At 17.8% G+C, this 22,229-nt stretch overlaps 3 protein-coding genes and 2 pseudogenes across 3 annotated transcripts, besides 2 other annotated features; 4 read left to right on the top strand and 1 right to left on the bottom strand.

Moving 5' to 3' along the window:
• Positions 1-2,312: 2,312 nt before the first annotated feature.
• Positions 2,313-3,325, top strand: PmUG01_09012500 (annotated as a pseudogene).
• Positions 2,313-3,325: a sequence feature (fam-l protein, pseudogene).
• Positions 3,326-5,975: 2,650 nt separating this feature from the next.
• PmUG01_09012450 lies at positions 5,976-6,813 on the top strand (annotated as a pseudogene).
• Positions 5,976-6,813: a sequence feature (Plasmodium exported protein, unknown function, pseudogene).
• A 3,314-nt stretch (positions 6,814-10,127) lies between these two features.
• Positions 10,128-10,472, top strand: PmUG01_09012400 (uncharacterized protein; the record flags this gene model as incomplete). Its single annotated transcript, XM_029004805.1, has 1 exon — positions 10,128-10,472. The coding sequence occupies one exon, from the start codon at positions 10,128-10,130 to the stop codon at positions 10,470-10,472; it is 345 nt and encodes a 114-aa protein (XP_028861457.1).
• Positions 10,473-13,848: 3,376 nt separating this feature from the next.
• Positions 13,849-14,633, top strand: PmUG01_09012300 (Plasmodium exported protein, unknown function; the record flags this gene model as incomplete). Its single annotated transcript, XM_029004804.1, has 2 exons — positions 13,849-13,932; positions 14,067-14,633. 2 exons carry the CDS (start codon positions 13,849-13,851, stop codon positions 14,631-14,633), a joined length of 651 nt encoding a protein of 216 aa, XP_028861456.1.
• Positions 14,634-19,365: 4,732 nt separating this feature from the next.
• Positions 19,366-20,052, bottom strand: PmUG01_09012200 (Plasmodium exported protein, unknown function; the record flags this gene model as incomplete). Its single annotated transcript, XM_029004803.1, has 2 exons — positions 19,366-19,821; positions 19,966-20,052. 2 exons carry the CDS (start codon positions 20,050-20,052, stop codon positions 19,366-19,368), a joined length of 543 nt encoding a protein of 180 aa, XP_028861455.1.
• Between the last annotated feature and the right edge of the window lie 2,177 nt (positions 20,053-22,229).

Genomic DNA, 22,229 nt, shown 5'->3' with positions numbered 1-22,229 from the left:
AATACAGAATAAAATAATATTCTTGTTATATAATGATTGTTTATAACTGTTTAAAAACTTAGGTATTCTAAATTTGTACAACTGAAGAATTATAACTACTTATAATTTTTTTATTATGCCTAATCATGTCGTAAATTTATTTTTGGAAAATTACTTAAGCATGTATTATATTGGAAATTTAAGAATATATATAATATACATTGTTTTTAATTTATATATTATTAAATGATTATATTAATGATATGAGTTTTTAACATTTTTATAATATATTATATTTGAATTTATCATATTTTTTTTTCCTTGTTTTTTTTTTATAGTAGTCTATTTTTAACAATATGTCATGTGTCTGCGAAAATATATATTATCATAAGGAACAATAAGATTAATATAAGTTTCTATAAATATATAATAATGTTCTTGTATTTATTTATGTGTTATCACTAATTTTTATATTTATAATGATATTAAAAAAGAGGTTTCATATTATTTTGAAGATGTATAAAAATAAATATAGTTATATTGATCTTTACTAATTCATTTATATTTATAAAGCTGAATTTCTAAATAAATAAAAATTAAAAGATAAGTATTAAATTTTTACATATAATTTGTCAAAAAATAGGATTGTTTTTTTTGTTATACATGTTTTAAATAATTCTATTTAAAAAATTACTATATTTTATTGTTAAGAATTTAAATGAATAAGTGTAATGTATTAGTTTACCGTGCAACTGTTTTACTACTAACAATCAAGTATTAAACTTTCTTTTTTAGAGTTTCAAATGAAAATTATAATATAACATGAATAAATATTTTAGTTATAACATTTATATACATTTAAAAAGCATTGTTTCCTAAATGTTATAACGCATGCACATTTATTTCTTTGTAAAAGAATATTAGGATATAAAATATATGAAAATAATATATATGGACAGTTTTGTATGAAGAGCAAAAATATTCTAATAAAAATATTAATAAAACAATTTCTTTTTTTTTCTTTTTTGTTAATACAATATATTATGATATTTTATGAAATTACAATTTTTTCTCGGTAATATATATATGTATATAAACTAGTTTTCATTTATAGTTTATATTATTCGTAAGAAGTGAAATATAGATTTATGTAATTTTAATTTTAAGTAGTAATTCTACGTACAATATTATTAATTTTGTATGTTATAATGTATGAGGAATAAGTTAAAGTATATCATTTTTTTTTCATTTCATTAGTATGTTTATGTAACTATTGATTAAGTTTTACTTTAAAAAAATTACTTAAACAATTATGATGAAATAAAGTGATAACAAAAAGGGATATGTATTTTTATTATTGATAGAATTAAACAATTTGATTGTTGAACAAGACTATAATGATGTTATATATTAAATAAAATATACTATATGATTCCATTCTTTTTTATTACATGATTTCTAAATATATATAATTAAAAAAGTGAAAAAGAATTAGGTCGCTAAATTTGCAAAATTTATTTTTAGAAATTATAGTGTAAATAACACACAAATTAAAAATTAGAATTTTGAACAATTATATTACTAAAATAAATGGTCATTCATTATTTGCCTATAATAATACAATTTTCCATATATTAAGTAATATATTATTAATATGATTTTTTAAATATATTATAAAGTATAAATGAAAAAATATATTTACATAGTAATTAATGCAAGCATAAGAAAAAATGCAAAATGTTGTACCAAATATTTTATTGACATTTCATCATTACTATTATTGTATTGTTATAATAAATAATAAATTACTAGAAATAACATGTTTTTAAAAAATATAATTTGTAAAAAATTAGAATTATTAATTAGAAAACATCCTAAAGATAAAGAGTTATTATCTTTAATATATAGAAAAATACATACTCTATATTCTCTATGTTCTCTACAAATTCCATTTTTTGGAATATTTAGAAATATGAGTTTTTTTTTCTATTTTTTATTTTTAGAAGCATTGTTTTGAAAATTATTTCTTTACTGTCCAATATGAAATAATTAATTTATATATTTTGAGTATTCAATCATGAAATCAAATTATATTATTATAATTCATAGTAGTTCATTATAAATAATATAATGATTAAAATTTTATAATATATTTTTAAGGTTACTTTTTTGTGTCTCCGTTGTAAAAAAAAATAAAAATTATATGTTTTTATTATTTTTTTAAGAAAAAAAAATTAAATAAATAATTATAGTGTACTTTATAATTAAGTGAATATTACATTATTACTAATTATTTGTTTAATGAATATAATATAATATTATAAATCTATATAATGGAGCAAAAAATTAAGCCATTATTCTTTAGTAAAATTACAGTGCTTATAATTTTTACTTGGATATGTTATTTGAACAGTGATATGGTATGAGACTCTTATTTAAGGATATTTGAATTATACATAATATCTGGTTTTATTTTTATAAATACTGTTTTTTTTTCAAGTGATTATTTATTTAAATAATAAATATTTACATTTTTCATTTTTCAGAGTTCGCTTAATGAATTTTTGAATGTGAACTGTGCCCTTGCGGGAAAATTTCATTCAAGAATTTAGAGATTATTAGAAAGATGTAATCGAGATAATAATTCAAATATTATAAGTATAAAGAAAGATGTATCAAATAAAGGAATACTCGAAAAAAATTATATATTTAATAATGGGAACGGTGATATGGAAGCAAACAATCTAAAGGAAATTTATCAATGACTAGTAGTGACAGTAAACAAGCTACGAAAAATAAAACTTGTATATTTGAAAATAAAAAATATTTCCATATAGAAAAAAAAATATTCAAAGAACTTGATTATGTAGGTTTTGTTAAAAAAAATAGGACAGTCAGTTATAAGGTTTACAAAAAAATAATTCGTAAAAAATTAGCAATACGATTTACCTTACCTCCATTATTGTTCTTGTTATTATTAATATAAATCATAGTAGATGTATCACTTGTGTTTGCAGTTAAAGAAAGTTTATTGTTCAAGTTAGGTTTGACAAAGACATATTTAGAACAGATGGCCAATAATGTAATACTGTCACCTATTCTAAAGAAGTTAAAGATGTTTAAAGAATTCTGGAAGAACAATGAAATTTGGGGATCAGATATTGTTTGCCGTTTGTGCGAAACTAATGGAACAGTTATAACTGAAGCTTGTATATTGGGATAAAAGTTTGGTTTGCTAATATATTTCTTACCCTTCTTTATATTGGGTGTCACGTTTGTATCAGTTGCTGTATATTATAATAAAAAGGTTAAAAAATATGAAAAATTAAGGTTCAGGAGAAGATAAAAGAAATAGTACGAAATATGGTTACTTCTATAAGGATGTTTTTAGTATAAATTAATATTTTTAATTATACAGTTGTTAAACATAATCATAATTCCTTAAATTCTATAGATGCCAGCACTTATAAGTGAACTTCTTAATACAAAATAATAAGAAAATATATTCAGTTTTTTATGAATTTGAATTTTTTAATGTTTTTAAATGTTTAATATATTGTTTCTGTTTAAACATATTTTATGGTATAACATATATATTTATGTAATTATATAGATATTCATGAATGATATAAATCCATTTATATGGATATATAATAGGACAATTCATGTAATAATTAAATTTTTTTTATCATTTATATTTTAACTAAATAGTTCTGTTTACAATTTTATATCTTTTTTTGTTCAAAAATGATAATTTGTTGAGGTAATTTAAAAAATATATTATTAAATTTAAATTAAAAATAAATGTATATTATGTGCTATTTAACGAAACAAAATGAATATATTAAGTTAGATGGATATATATATATTTTTTACATAATAAGTTTAATTTTATTACTTAAAATATTTTTAAGAATTGTGTTATAAAGCATAATTATTGTAAAAGTCTTTTTTATTAAAAAGCTGCTTTTTTTGCATATTATAAATATGAAGTAAAAAATGTATAATAAAATAATATACCTTAAAATATGGAAAATAAATAATTCTTTACTGTCTTCTGCATTTTAAATAATTTGAATAAAATGAGGAGTTTAATTATTTTTTATTATTATATTCCATTTTATTTTGACATTAATTTTGTTTTGCGTATGTTCTTTAAATATATTCTATATAGAAAATTTATTAATAAATATACGATAAACGTTTTTTATTATATGGTTCATTAAATTCGTGGAGTAAACTCAATTAGTTATTAATAGTTATGTTGAAATTCTTCTTTTTTTTTTCTCATAATTTTCTAAACGTGAATTATATTTTTGTAAAAAACTAAATTACCGTTAGTAGCGATTAAAATAAACACATATATTTTACCATCATATCATATTGTATAGATATTATTTTTTATAAATTTATCCTTTTTTTATTTCTATAAATTTATTATGTATTAATATTTTTAAAAAAACCCCCAAATGAGTAGCTATATTACTATTTTCACTTTTTTTAAATTAATAAAGATAATTTTTTAAACGAATTATAAGTAAAAAAGAATTATTTTTTTACATATAATTTATAAATATTTAATTTATTTTTCATATGTTAGAAATAATATAATATGATTTATTTAAAAAATTACTATATTTTTTTTTTGGGATGTTTATTTAAATAAGTATTATGTATAAAGTTCCCTATGTAGTCTTTTTTTGAATAAATTCCTCTTATTAATTTTGATTTTCTGAATCAAATGAAAATTATAATATTAATATATGTTTTAATTATTACTTTTATTTGTACTTTAAAAAGAGTTGTATCGCAAGAAAAGGAAAACATACATTGTTTTGTTTGCGAATGCATACTTAGGACATACGATACATTATAATAGTATACATCGATAATTTTTCAAACGGAAAGTAAAAATATTACTAGTAATAATTTTTATAAAATGAATATAAATATACCATTTCTTAATATTAGATATTATTATATTTTATTAAAATATTTCCTTTTATGAACATGGCATATATATGGAATAATTCTATTAAGATTTTTTTTTTTTTTTTAAATATATTAATGTTTCTGTAAATATATGTTTAATTTCATTTTTTAAAATAACAGGAATATAGAATTCATTAATTTTAAAAATTTTTATTAAATAACAATAAATTTTATTTGTACTTTTGATGAAAATTATAGTATAGTAAAATCATCACGCAAAAATGCAGCGCTCCTTTTTTTAGGGATTTTAGAAATATACGTAAATCCATATATTATTGAGTAAATATAAATTTTATTTTATTAATATATAAAAGTTTATAAAAGAAAATATATTTTTTTTAGATAGATGAAAATGAATATTCTATATAATAAAAAATAATTTTTTCAACTACATGTTATATTTCTTTTATTTTTACTATCATTATAATCTATATTTTTTAACTATAATTCGGAAAGCTACATATAACATGTATAATAATACAACTATCGGAAAAAAAAGAAAAACTTTGCAATGAGCTATTGAATATATGTTAGTTTATATCTTCTACATGTTTTTCTTTTTTTTAAATAAATTCTAAATCATTATAACCTATCAAGTCATTTTTGATTTCTTTTATGATATCTAATCACTGTTGTATTATTTATATTTTTTCTTTATAACAATTAATAAAAAAAAAATTAGAATCTCAATAATATTAAATAAATAATTCAAATATTTTACGTATTTTTCATATATTTTTATTAATACTGTTTTAGTAATAATTTTTTTTTTTTTTTTTGTAATAAGCAAATATAGAAACTATACCAAATCAATGTTAAAGTTATTTTTCATTTATGAATAAAATATAAGAGATATCTCTATAAATTTAATTTATTATAATCAAGAAAAGAAATAAATCTGTCAAAAATAAAAATATAAACAGTTTCTTTATATCATTTAAAAAATTTATATTACAGTTATAATTTTTATTTGTCAAAAACTAAAATTATTAAAGTAGCATAGAATGAAAGAAAATATTATGTGGCTTGTATTTATTAAAATATTTGTATTTACCATTCTCATTTGGACAAGTTATTATAACAATAATGTGGTATTAAAATATATATATATATTTTTTTTTAAGTATAATTTTTTAAAATAATATTTTCTTAGTGTGGAAATATATATTCATTAAATAATAAATGTTTACACATTTTTATTAGAATAAATATAGTCAATCTTTGGACAAGAAGTATAATTTCTATGAAAAATTATCTTTAACAACTAATAGATTACTAGTAGAGGATTCTTTGTATATAAAATCAACTAAGGTTGTATATGGTTAAAGCGAGAAAGTTAAATTATTAGGTAAGGAGAAAGATATATTTAATGACAATGACCATGCATCAAAAAGTAAAAAATTAAAAGAAAGGTCATTAAATATGAAGGAAGGAGACAACATAGACAAGAAAAAACGGATATATTTAATTAAAGGAATAGATATATTTTTTGAAAAAAAAATATTCAATCTATTAGATTCTATATATAAAATTAAGTATAACAGGAAAAATAGTAAAACATCTGCATATATAATGATATGTAAGAATATAGGTTTAGCAGTTACGCCACCCTTTTTAATTTTATTAGCAGGATTAGTAGTAATATTAATGTTATGTTATGCATTTTTCAAGCTTATATCTTCGTATGATACATCATCGGGTTCCTTAGGATTAGGATTTTTACCATTGGCATTAGTATATTCATTATTTCTAGTATTGGTATCTGTTTTAACCGTATTAAGTATTATTTATACCTTGACAAAAATTGTAAAATATAATATGATAAAGGAAAAAAATCATTAAATATGTTATAATTAGTTAATTTTTTTTGTAAGGAAAACTACTAATAAGGGATAAGATATTTATCACTCTTAAATATATTATTTGCATATAATCAATGTGAATACTATTAGTTTACATAATTCCCCATATATTTACATAGTTAATTTGATATTAATTATGTAAATATATATTATAAATACTTAGTGAATTTAATTGTTTAATTTTTTTAATTTGTATTTTAATGAATTGTTTGAACATAATACAGTATATTGGAATAATATATATATGCTTATTTAAATAAATTTGTATATAAATGTATGTATTTTTTATAAAATTCATATAAAAAATTGTATATATTATAATATCGTTAAATTAGTAGCAAAATGTATGATTTTTCCTAAAAAAGAATAATTATTTTGATTTAATTTCTTTAAAATTTTTGTCAAAAATGATTAATTTGTGATCTGCTTAATAAACATATTTGTTTTTTTTTTACATTAATTATATATCTTTTTTTGTATACAATAAAACCAAAACAAGCACATTTTTTTTTATTTTTACAAAAAGAAAATTTAATTAATAAGTATTATGAATGTTATTATAATTACTTTATGAAAGGTATTTAATATATGTTTAAATTTTTGAATGTTTAATATATTAAATTATAAATATGCGATAAAATTATATTCTTCTTGTGAATGAATTAATTGTATACCATTATTAATTTTGAGGATTATAAATATTTGTTCTATTTTTATATTTACTATTTTTTATTGCAAAAATTTATTGTGCAAATAAACTTAGATTCTTAGGTCATTATTATTTATTATATAAATATCCTTCTTTTAATTTTATAACAAAAATGATTTTCTAAAAATCAATTATGTATATATAAGTTTTCAAATATAAATAAGGGAAACAAGAATAAATAAATATATTTGATATAATCAGATAAATAATTATTTTTATGTTTTTGATATTAAATAGGTTTACCTACATATAACATAAAGGTAGCAATAATATTGTTTTAAAGTTATTTTAAAATATGCAAAATATAAGTTATGAACTACCAATATTTAAATACTAATCATTTTACTTTTTTTAACGTAATAAATATGAATCGATATAAAACATGCATTATTCAGTAACACTTCATTTAGTTATTGTTAACTTGAAACGTTATAATAGAATTAAATAAATGTAAAACACATATCCATTAGAGGTTTCATTAAAAAAGAAATAAATATAACATTTTGCATGCAATGTATATATATTATTGCTTTAGGTGATTAAATGTAATATAACAAAGTTATTTTTTGTAAATTTAAATAAAAGCGAAAGTTATATTTAGTATTTTTTTGAGTTATTTGAGTTATGTACTTTTATAATCTCATTTCTTGGAAATTAAGATGTTTATGTTTTTTAATCATTTATATATGGATTTTTGTACTAAAAAAGTAAAATTAACAAATGAATAATTGTGAATTGGAATATTCACATTAATAATAATAAAATTTTAGATAAAGTAAGATTATTATTTCCCTCCAATTTAGTTAATATTAAATAGCACACTATATTATTAAAACATTTAATTTTATGTATATAATATATATATTATATGGAAAAATATTATAAATAATAATTATTGTTTGTAACAGAAATAATTATTTTTTACATAGAACATTTTAAATCAGTAATAATAACTATGTTTAAGGTTCATATATATATTCATATTTAAAGGTCCAAGATATATAGAATAATAGAAAATTTATTGTAAATTTTTGCTATTTGTTAGTTCTACTTCATATATTTTACCTATTTATATAGGGAAATATATAAAATAAATACATATTTACAAAAATAGTTGTACTTTTTTAATTTAAACTATCTATTTTTAAAAAATATTTTTAAATATATATCAATATTAAAAATTCCCCGTGTGCTATATAAACGTCTGTCAAGTAAACAGTCTCACATTTTAAATTGTATATTAATTATTTTAGTAACTTATTTATTTATACATGAACATGAATTTTTAAAGAAGTGAAATTTAAAGATCATTTTAAATTATATTATGGTGATTTAATGTAAGAATACTCATCATATCTCATGGGAAAATGGTATAAATGAATGTATTTAAAATTAGTTACTTTTTTTTTATCCACTTTGTGCATATGAGAAAGTAATAGAGGATAGTTAGTTTTTTAGTTTAATTAATATATTTTTATTTATCTTAATAATAAATTAAGAAAAATAATATTATATATGATAATAGTTATTTTGCATGCATGTGTATATAGTGCCATAAAATTTGATATAATTTTTTTAATATAATAAGAAATCAACAATAGTAGTTAATACAAATAACGCACTTACTTTTTTTATTAAATTCGGTGCATTAAAAGAATGTGTAAATATTTTATATTAATTTGGAGCGCTTTTCTATTTAGCATAATATTAAATTTTTTAAAAAATGTAGTTCTTTAAAAAAAAAAAAAAAATTTAATTAATACAAACAATGAATTAATTATTAAAGAATATGAATTAGTACAATAATTGTAAACTGACACAACCCTACATAATAAATTGATATATTTACATTAAAATATGTTTGAGAAATGGAATAGTGTATTGAAGTTTGCGTTTTAACTCATAACTTGTGGATTATTATTTAGAAAAATATTTCATGAGGATAAAAATTACATGAACACAAAATAATAAAAAATGTAAATACTTCAAATAGAAAATAGGAGAGGACAAAATCTATCATAAAAGTACATATGGAAGTAATTGAAGTATTCAAAAGTGAAGAATTATAATTTAACTAAGGAGAATTATTAAAAATATTCCTATAACTGTTCGCAAAAGAGGTATTTCAAACGTATTCTATTTTAATAAGTGGTGATATAATATTGGAAAACATTTAATGTATCAATGACACTGAAAAACAAAAAATTCCTTGGAATAAATGAGGGGCCAGACGCAAAAATTTTTATTTTAAGGTGAAAAAAGATTATTGGTTTTGTAATTTAAAAAATACATGGAAAACATAACATGATTACATAAAAAGCAACGAAAAATTAAATGAGAATATCTTAAATACAATTGAAAACATTTCATTCCTATATAGGAAAAAAGACTCATGGATGCAATAGATATGAAAAAATAGTATAATTGTAAAAAAATATTTGGCATAGGAATAATATATGAGATTGATAGAAGGATTTCAGAATATGTTAGATACAAGTGAGAATAAAGAAAATAAGGATGACGCATCATTGATAAATGTAAAGTAATTGTAGAATAAACAAAATAATGAAGAATTATATAAATATATGGAGAAAAAATACTTACTAGAAGAACTGTATATATTTATACTTGTGATGAAACTAGAAGAATGTAAAAATGTACATTATATGGAAAATAGTGTATCATATATAGAGAATTCCATAAATAAATCGGAGACGAAAGAAAATTTATATAGAAAATTACAGATAAAAAAAAATACGATTGGTTTCATTATCCACGTTTCAGAAAATAGTAAAAATAAGGATATTTATGGTTATAAATATGAAAGTTCCATTGATTATGGAATAATAGATTGGATAAGAGGTTATATATATGTAAATTCCATATATATAGAGAATACTACACAAAAATACTATAAAATATTGGAATAATACACATCAGAAATTGATAAGGAGTGTATAAAATATACTAGAATAATATTAAAGTGAAATAAGATTATATCTGTGAAAAATATTTCTTGAATATTCTAACGTATAAATGGAATAAAGAAAAAAAACTAATATAATGAATAATATATTGCAGAAAACGAGAAGAATAAAGATAGAAATTCTTTTATTTAACAATCATTAAAATTATGTATAATATCTTTTTTCTATAAGCAAATCTATAAGAAAGTAATATTATTACTTGCTTCAGTAGAAAATAGGAACACGTTGGCATATATATAAAATAGAAAGTTAATTTATGTATATTAAATATTAGAATATTATTATATTATATATTGAGCAATATTTTTTGTTTTATTCCTTAATAAATAATTTCTTTTAATAAAATCATAAGTTATGTATAACTTATAACTTATATTTTATAAACGTATTTTTTTTTTTTTTTTTGTTATACATACGTTCTATTATTCTATAATATATTATTGGGTATCGGATATCCATAATTATAATGTTAAAATATATATTAGGATTCTAGATAAAAATTGTTTTAATAATATATATATGTTATTTGTTAATATTTTACTCGTTTTTTTTTAAGCACTTAATTTGTTTAAACTGCTTTTATTCATTTTAATATTTAAACATTGTAATAATATAATTTAATATAATGTTCTACCTTACGAGGAAATAATTTTTTGTTTTTTTAACAATAAGATAATTTTTAGTGAGCTATTCCTGCAAAAAAAATTATTACATGCTTTGGTAACTTAATTTTCTTCCATATTAAGAAGAAAAGATACATATTATTTTTAATAGAAATATTTTATAAGTATAATATTATATAAGTCTTAATGGATCCATTTGTAAAAATAATTTGTAAAATAACAGATATAATACAATTATTCTTTGATTAGTAAGAAAAATAGAATATTAATATATAATATATTATTATTTTTCTATTATATACTATTATAGATGTTAAAACATTTAAGCAACAAGATGCATATCATATTTATACTGAAATTAATTATCTTATTTTTATAATTTGAATAAATTATATTTAAAGCATTAAAATATATTATTAAATTTGTTTTTTTTTTTTTTCATATTATTCTATTTTTTGTATTCTGTTTTATAATTGCTCTAGAAAATAGAAAAAATATTTTCAAATTATTTTTTATAAATAAAAACATCTATTATATATAAAAAAAGAAAATATTTTAACTTATTTTTCTCAAACTTTTTATTATTAAATTTTAAAACATAATCATATGATATATTATATGCGACAAGAAAAAAAAGCACAATAATATTAGTAATGCTTTTTAACATAATATTGTACATATAAAATACATGAATAAAAGGATTTTCTTAAGTTATGTTTCATCCGCTTTAGCGATTTATTTTATAAAAAGAAGGCCAAAAACTCGTGAATTGCAAATTAAGTCAAATTTTACTTCTTAGATAATAGGAGAACTGACATCAAAAAGTTAAGAAATATTATGCAGAGCCATAAATATATATGCATTTTATAAATTTAACAATTTTTCATGAGAAGGCCACATTAAAATATTTTTTAAATACTAAATAATTTTATTGTTTTTAAAAAATAAATATACCTTATACATACATAAATTCACTCTGAATTTATAAGTAAGTTCTCCAAAATTCATAAAATTTTAGATAAATATATTGTGAATGTATTTATTGCTGAGTTTTAAATATATTATTTCCATTAAATTTTTATATATGAATCGTCACATTTTATCATAGATTATTTTTTGCAATAGATGTATATTTATATTGAGATAATACGTATCATATGCTTAATATATATATATAAAATAAAAATTATATAAGGAACTGCTTATATATATATATGAATTGATATATATTTAGTCATCCAAATATAAAAAAAATTTTCTTTTAAAAAGCATATATATATGAAAAAAATTATTAATTATAATAATATTTAATATATTACAAACACAATAAATATATAAGAAGATAATTTAACTTGCTGATTATAAATTTTTTAGGTTGCAAAATTATTTAATATGTATGAAATACATTTATAATACTTCAAGGAATATAGTAAATCATAGCATATGAATAAGAGTTAAAAAAAATGTAATATTATTTTAAAATTATATTTAAGAATATTGTATATAATTTAAGTAATAATTCCTTTATTATTTATAATTACCTTTCATATTTTTCAGCTCTTATATTTTAATTAATTGTTCTAATGTATCTATGTGAAGCCATTTTTCCAACTTAATATAAGTATATAATTATAAGGTAAAATGGCTAGTAATTGCTTCTTAAATTATTATTAAAGTGTCAATTATTTATTTATAAATACTGATTAAATTAACATGTAATAATTTTTTAATATTCACCCATTTTTTTTTTTTAATTATATTTTATATTTTAATAGAACGAATATTAGAAAGGCACATTTGCCTATTCAAGTATTTAGTTTTAATATTAATTCTTAATTTTCTGTATTATTAAAATTTTTGAATCAATATTAAAGGTCATCAATGCAACAACAGTGTAAGAGAATTATGTCTTATATATTATTAAGATGTTAAAACTTTAATTCATCATATATAACAATAAAAATAACCTCGTTTAAATAGTGTATAATTTATAGCTAGCAATATATTAAGATATTTCGATTAAAATATATAAAAAGATAATATCGTTGGTACTTCCAGTTAATTAAATTCCATTAAATCGTTGTTACAGTATATATATATTTTTTGTTCAAATTATTATGATCATTGCAAATTATTTTATAAATAATTTCAATAAGACGTTAGCTAATTTAAAACTATTTTTCATTAACTTAATCATAACAAATAAATTTTAAATAATATTATTTAAAAGAAAAATTTAAATATTTTATGTCGTGTAATTTTATTAAATTTTATCCAATTTCATAACCGAATTAACAAGACTATTTAATTAATATGCATATAAAATATATAAATATAAATATAAATATAAATTTTTTTGAAATAATTTATTTTTAGAGCAAGCCTAATTATAGTTATTATGTATTTGTTAATGTTATTTTGATATCAATTCTATTTATATTATTTTAATAAAAATATTTTTATAAAAAAAATTTACTATAATATTTTTATTTAAAGCGTTTTTTCTCTTTTTATAGTTAGATATATATTATAATTATACATGATTATACAGAAGTAAAAATTTTAAAATTAAAAAGCGGTAGAAAGAATAAACAAAAATTATAACTTATATTCTATTAAATATTAACGAAATAATTATATAATTAAAAATTTTTTTATAGAATACGTTTTGGAAACTGCAAAGTAATTTTAACACGATGATACAAACTAACAAATTCTTCTTCTTCATTAAAATTTGCCCATTTCCCATTTTAATATGGATATATCAGAATTCACATGAGGTAAGGTAATTGTATTATTTGATATTTTCTATGAATTTTTTTGTAATCATACAATTTAATTTTAAAACTTAATATTTTATTTATATAGAAATATTGATGTTTTTTAAATATTAAATATTTGTTCGTATTTTTAGACAAATACGTATGGCATATCATATATTAAGAAAATTGATCTAAGTAATTCATTATATGTAAGAGTAGACAGATTATTAAATGAAGAAAGAGGTTTACATCCCCCCAATGGAAGCATACCTTTAAAAAAAATGTCTGAAAAGAAATTTAAAGTGTCATCTGATACATTAAAAAATGATGGTTATTATGAAACAGGGCTTAGAACATTAAAAGGAATATCGTTAAAAAAGGAAAAAAATACATTACCATCCATTTCTAAATCTAAAAAGAAAATAGATAAAATATGTAATAGAAAAATGGAAAAAGTAATTGAAGCTGAATATAAAGGACTAAATAATTTTAGGGGTGCATTTTCACGAAAATTTCTAAGTTATGTTCTGGTTCTTACTACAATTATTTTTATGAGTACTGCTCCAATCGTATTAGAAATGCTAAGAATAGGTGATATTCTGACATCATCTAATTGCGAATTAGCCTATTTAACATTAGTTCCAATATTTATTTTAGCAGTATTAATTATATCATATAAATTGTTAAAAAATATATTCAAGTATAATAATAAAAAGTAAAATTATACAAGAGCATTTATAAACCCTTATTTGGATAAAAAAGTAAAATTATTTTAGGATTTATTTATATTGAATTCTGATATTGTAGCATACACATAATTTTATATATTTAAGAATATGTATATATGCGCAAATTCTCGATGTATATATAATACGGAAATTCTAGTTTTTTCAATTTTTATCTAAATAAATTCTTTTATAATTATTAATATTTTCCTTAATATAAATAGATTGTTAAATTTTTAGAGTTTCTTATTATAATTTATTTTGTATAATAATTATAACAATATCTACATTTTTAAATTATTTATTTTTCTATTTATATATGTATAAAAATTACCAATAAAATATGTTTAAATTATTATAAGATAGTTATATTTTTATTGTTTGTCTTAATGAGTAATTTATTTTATTTTTTTCTTGTTTTTCCTTCGTATTTCAATATATTTGTAAATTTTGTAGGTTATAATATTTTTAAGTATTATAATTGTTCTATTTTCGTGAGTATATTTAGTGAACATTTATAGGTGTTTGTTATATATTAATTAGAACAGTTTTTTTATTGAATAAAACATCAAAATATGTATTGAACTTTTTTAATTAATTGTAGAATTGATTTTATGTGATTTTTTACTGAAGAAATTTATTATATATGTGGATATTTTTATGATTTTAGATGATATATTTTGGATGAGTATAAAAGCGTAAAGTACAGAATTAATAATTTTATATGGTAAACAAAAACATTATTTTATTTTAATTCTTTTAGTAGTCATTATTACATGAAATTATATATTACTTTATTTTTCCTTTTATATAATTTTATTTTAATAGCAATTTTTTTTTTTTTTATTATATCTTGTAGTCTAAATTATTTTTTCCCTTTATATTCAACAAAAAAAAATATGTATTATTAATATAGAATAATGTTAATAGGTGTTATATATATATTACGCATCAATTTTTTTTTTATACTTATTAATAATAACGAATTTTTTTTTACGAAGTCTAAAGTTATTATGGCAATATTTATTATTTGAATATTTAAAGAAAATATTAAATAACTACTGCAATATTTCCAACATATAATGTTAATTGAAAGTTTAGATCATATGTAAAAAATGTTCCAAACTTTTCTGCAATCAATATAGATTTTTTAATCACTTCTATTTGTATGCTAAGATTTATTCTCCAAAAAGGATATATCTCACTATGCACCCCATTACTATTTTTATAATATATGCAAAAATTTTACCAATGGAAATACTCCATACATTTTTTCCAAAAAGAAAACATAAAAATATTTGCATTATATATAAGAATAATACTATATAGGAAATTATAAAAGTAAAATAAATTACAATAATAATTATGATTCTTTAAAAGTTTTGCTTAAAAATATAATTAATTCTGTAATTTCAAAATGTAATTGATTATAAAAAAATTTTAATTTACAAAACATAATATTAAAAATACAATATATATAATACAATAAAATTAAATAACAACTGTAACATGAAAACGATCATACAAAATAATTACTTTTTTATTATAATGTATGTTCTCTAATTCTTTTTGTTGAATATGAAAATTATATTTATTAATACATGACATACTAATTTAATGAAGATTTTAGAATACTATATTTGTATATCAACTTATAAAGTAAAATATGATAATATTATCCAATTACAACACTTAATAAATACGAATTGAACATGAAAGTAATATTTTGTTAATAATAATATATTCATAAATTTGTTTTACTATTATAATTTTTTTTTTGTGAAACAAATTATTCTGAATTTAAAGAATAAAAACTTTGACTTTATATGTTGTCTCATTTTTTATTTATTTATTATGTTTTTGATGTACCTAATTAATTAAGTATATATTTTTTTATTTATGAAGAACTATATATAATTTAAATATATAAAATATATTAATATCCTAATTAGAGAAAAGTTTTAAGTTAATATAAAATTTTTACGGAATATTTTAGTGCACCGAAGTTAAAAAAATTGTGTGCAATATATATACGCATTATTTTCGTTGATTTCTTATTATAAAAAAAGGGCATTTAAATTTTTTGATATTATATATGTTAATGCATAAATAATAATTATTATCATATATTATATTATTTTACTTATTTTATTAATAAGATTCAAATAAATATTTCAATAAACATGATAAATTATATGTTTACTATTTTTATCTATATGCGCAAAACAGTTAAAAAAAAAGAACATGACTTTATATAAGGACTAACCGGCAAAAAATTTTATTTTTAAATATGATAAATATTATTAGTTAATAGTAAAATAATATAACTTAAAATGTAATTTAAATTACTTTTCCTTAAAACGTAATGTTTGTTTGTACATATATATGTTAATGAAGTGTCTTTATTCAAATGTAAATATGTGACTACCTTGTTACCAACTATTATAAATATAATTCATGCAGAATTTTTAAAATTGTTCTGAAATATATATAAAAATAATTTATAAAAAAATATGTTTTAAATGAAATTAGTAATATGTATATTTGTATTCATATATTCATTTTATTTTATTAAATCCAGAATATAAGTAAAATATGTCATGAAGTAAAACTAACGAAAAAAAAAAAGTTAAAATAAAATTTTTTATTAAGATATACATTTTTACCATTAAAAATTAATATGCGTAAGAAACATAAATACATGCGTTATTTTTGATTATAAACGAGATATCAAAAATATAATTATTTATATTACAAATAATATTTTCCAGTACAAAAATATATATATATATATATATATTGTATAAAAGTAATTAAATGTTTTAATAAGATTTATAAAATATAATATTAACTGAAAAGTAAAAAAAAAGTTGTTTATATAATATATATATGTTTATTAGAATAATTGTAATTTTTGAATGCACAATTATCCATTTGTTCAATTATTTGAAGCTCATAAACGCTTATATAAATAAGTAAAATTTATACACCTTATTTTCTAATAAATGATATTTTCATTGTGCGTAACTTCGATAACTAAAACAAATTGTAAATATAAATTTCATTTGTGTTTCAATTTATAGAGACGAAAATATGATATATTAAATGTAATCATCTAAATCAATCATATATTCTTTGAATAAAAAACGTTGTATTTATTTCTTTTTTAATTAAATAGATTATATATAAAGAGAAATACATTTACCCTATCCTATTGCAACGTATCATCTTAATAAAAATTAAATTATGTTGTTATGTATATAACACAGCTAACACTGGTTAATTTTTATCAACTTATTATATTAAAGGGAGTAGTGCTATTAATATAAATATATAGGATGTTCTTAACATAAAATTTATATGTTCTTATATACCTTTACAAACTCATTTATGTGACTTTTACAGAATATATATTTAAATATACGAAATAGAGAAAACATAAAAAAAATTATATCAATTTATACCTTTACGAAGGAAAGTTTTATTTACTTTTGTTAAACTAACTGGTTATTGAACCTTTTTTTTTATGTAATTTATTGTTAGGTATTTATTCTCTTTACCCAAAAAAAAGATAAATTATCATATAAGAGTTAATATGCTAATAATTGTAGATCATTTGAACGTGAACTTGCTAAATAAAAACAAAGAAGAAATAGAAGTACGAAATATATTTTTAATATTTCATTATAGTGTATATTTAAGTTATTCTTATAAAGTTGAATTAATAGTATATTCTATATAATTAAGGTATTAAATAATTGGAGTGTGTATTTAATTACAATAAATTATCATTTTCGAAATTAGTAATCAACAATAAATAATTCATTCTTAAAAAGAATGATATTTTATTACGTATTTATAATTTAATATGTAAAACATTAAAAAATTTAAAAAGTTATTAAAAATGTTTTTGTAGTAAATATGAATTGTAATGCATTTACCATAATACTGTTTATAACAAATATAAATTAAATTTTCTTTTTACGAAAACAAGAAAAATTTTAACTTTTTACGCTTTATTATATATAAAAAAGACATTTAGAATTAAATAAAAACAAATCATAATTTTTTTTTCATTGTGTCAGAAATTAAACATTTTGGATTAATAAATATAAAAGTAATAAAAACAAATTAAATATATTTTTTAATTTAAAATATGAGCACTTTTTTACTAATTTAACGAAGTTATACGAATAGCACATTTATATATTAAATTTATGGAATATATACGTATTCTACATATATATATATATACATACTTAAATGCATATATATATATTATTACAAATTATTAATGTATTTTAAAACAATTCTTTAAAGTGAAAATTTAAAAAATAAAAAAATCATTTTTATAAGGATTGTCAGCACATATTTTTACGTTTTATATCAAAACAGTTATGTTTATATTGAGGGTTTTAAAAAAATTACGTGGTTGTGTATATTTTTCTTATATATATCGTATGTTTAAGGATACTGTATATCTTCTAATTCCATATTAAAGGTTCTACTTACCAATTTAATTAGTAACATTATAGCATTTTTTAAAATTATATAACTTTATTTTTTTGTATTTTGCTATTTTTGTCAAAGCATAATTAATACTTACTTTAATTAAGAAAGTCAAAGATGCCAAATGTAATGGACATAATGTTACAATAGGAAGGATCTATGAGGGATCTAAGACTTTTGAAGGATCTGTGCTTTTAATAGTAGGTAAAAAATATGCCTAAATAAATATCGTAACTACTGCAAAAAATATTACCAAAGCTAAAAAGAATTTAATAAAAAGAAGAGCAATCTCCACGAAGATTTTCATACTTTCAATATTTCTATTAATATTTGTTTTATTCTTAATTTTATATGCGGAATCTTCTATATTGAATAATTTTCTTTCTAAAAATGTATCTACACTATTTAGTGAAGTAGGTTTTTTTTTTTTAGCTACTTTGTCTACTTCCTCTGTATATGATAGTCTTTCTTTAAAATCTTCGCTTTCTGATATAGTATCTGTGGAATATAAAGATAACTCTTCTTCATTTAATAATTTATTATTATTCTTATTACGTGATATATATTTATTGAGTATAGAATCTAAAGAATCGTTTGATAGTAATCGATTAGTTCTTAAATATAAATGTCCAGATAGCTTATCCTTTTTAATCAATAATTTATCACAGGTATTCTAAAAAGAAAAAAATGTAAACATCATATTCACAGATATGTAAACTTCCTTACTAAAGTAAAATTAATTTTGAAAATGGAACAAGAAAAAAAAGAAAACAAACAAAGAAAAGAGAAAAAGAGATATGAAATATTATTATAATACCATATCATTGTTATAAAGGTATATACATATAAAAAAGATAAACGCAAAGATTTTAGTAAAAATGAGGGATATGATATTGCCTTTCATTATATACTTCTTTAATATTATAATATATTGACTAAAAAAAATGTTAACTAATTTTAAAAAATTTTTAATATTAAAAGAAAGTATTTATAGGATTATCTGTAATTAATTTATTTTATTTCAAAATGTAATGAATTTATATAAATTTAGATTATATTGTATTTCCAAATGCAAAATATCTTTAAATATGATTTAGTATTTTTATATACAGCCATTACTAAAAAAGAAAAAATTTAACAAAATAATATAAAATAAAGAACTAAATTATAAATGTTCATAATATTTAAATTAATTAGTTTGAGGTAAAGATAAATTTTTTTTTCATTAAAATTTTCCAAGAAAAAACATAATACGTTGAAAATGAAATAAGATTAAGTAAAATATCATTTAATAATGATAGTAACTATATATTTATTTAAAATAAATTAAAATATGTAAAAATTGTGTATAATATATATTAAGAAGATAAATATAAAAGTTTACGTTGTTTCAAAATAATAATTCTAACTTTACACATTTTTTTATACTCTTTCTCGTTATAGTTAAAAAAAATTATTATGACTAATAATATTAGGAAAAGGAAATGAAGTTAGAAAAGATATATTTTTTTATATAAAATATACAACAGTAATTTATATTTAAAGAGAATGCACGTTCTGTTGTGAAGTATTATATGTTAATGAAATGAAATTAGCAATTATTAAAAAATAAGTGAATTTATGTAAACTTTTTAAAGAGCTATAATAATGAAATTTATATTTTCGTATAATGAATTTACAATATTACAATATGTATAAGAAATGGAATAAAATTAGTTGTTATAGTAATAATGTTTAAATATTTATAATTTCAAAGGTTTTTCTTTTAAGTTAAATGTAAATAAATATATATTTTGAGAAATATTAATAGTCAAAAAAAAAATAAAAATAAAGAATAAAGCGAAAATTAAAAAAATTTTGATATCCTGTTTATATTATAGTGTTACATTTAATATGTAAAAAATATAATATGCCTTAATTTTTAAAATAATAGCTAACTTAATGCTTTAAATAAAAATTTTAAATTTAGAACAATTGTCTTCTATAATCCGTTTGAAATGTTTATTTAAATAAAATAATTACAAAAATATTAAACGAATATAATAACATCATGGATAAATTTTTTAATATAAGAATTAAAAGTTAAGCAGCTACATATAGACAACATATGCAACACCCTTTCGTAAGATATAAAATTTAATAAAGATTCAATTTTACCATTTATTAATCGTTCAAAATTTCTGTATAATACTCTAGAAAATAGCGATTTATTTTTTAGTTATTATTTTAGAATTCAATAAACTAGTAGGTATATTTTTATTAGAATTTATTTATATCTAAATAAAAATATTGTGAGTTCATAAATGAACAATTTTTTTATGTTCCATTTATTCTATATAAAAATATATATATATATATATATATATATATATATATATATATATATATATATATATTTAGAAAATATAAATATAATAATAAAAATATAAAAGAAGTATAAATAATATTGGAATATATAAAACCTACGTATAAATAATATATAGTAATTCTAAAAATATTTTTAATATTTTACAAGCATACGTAATATATAAAAATATATTAATGGAATATATGAAGAGGGAATAATAATAATAAAATTTATAAAAGACATTGGTTTAGTATTTTGTTGATTTAAAGAAAGTTAAATATATATATATATATATTTTTTTTCTTTTTTTTCTATTTGTATATATCATAAAGAAATTATAATTTTGTAAGTAAAATTAAGGAATTATTATAATATATGTATACATGAGATACTATATGAAGAATAAATTAATGGAAGCAATATTTCGTATCCAAAAATTTTAAATTTCTATTCATTATAATGTAGGAACTAGCAATTTTAAAAATATTATATATGAACACAATATTATTGTTATGGTTTAGACAGAATTGTTGGTACATCTACTTTTAAATTTCAACGTTTCACTTGATATATTAACTAAATAAAAGAAAAAAAAAATTATTTTTGAATTTAAGAAAATTAATTATATATTATAAAAAGAAAAAAAAAAAAATGATGTAATAACAATTTTGGTTTATTACACAATGTTTATATATGTATATTTTTTCATTCATAGAAGGATGCTTATGTAGTAT

This window comes from Plasmodium malariae (genome assembly GCF_900090045.1).
Source record: "Plasmodium malariae genome assembly, chromosome: 9".
In the NCBI taxonomy this organism is placed as follows: Eukaryota; Apicomplexa; class Aconoidasida; order Haemosporida; family Plasmodiidae; genus Plasmodium; species Plasmodium malariae.
Note: the sequence above shows the minus strand (reverse complement) of the source record. Positions and strands in the feature narration are given on the sequence as shown.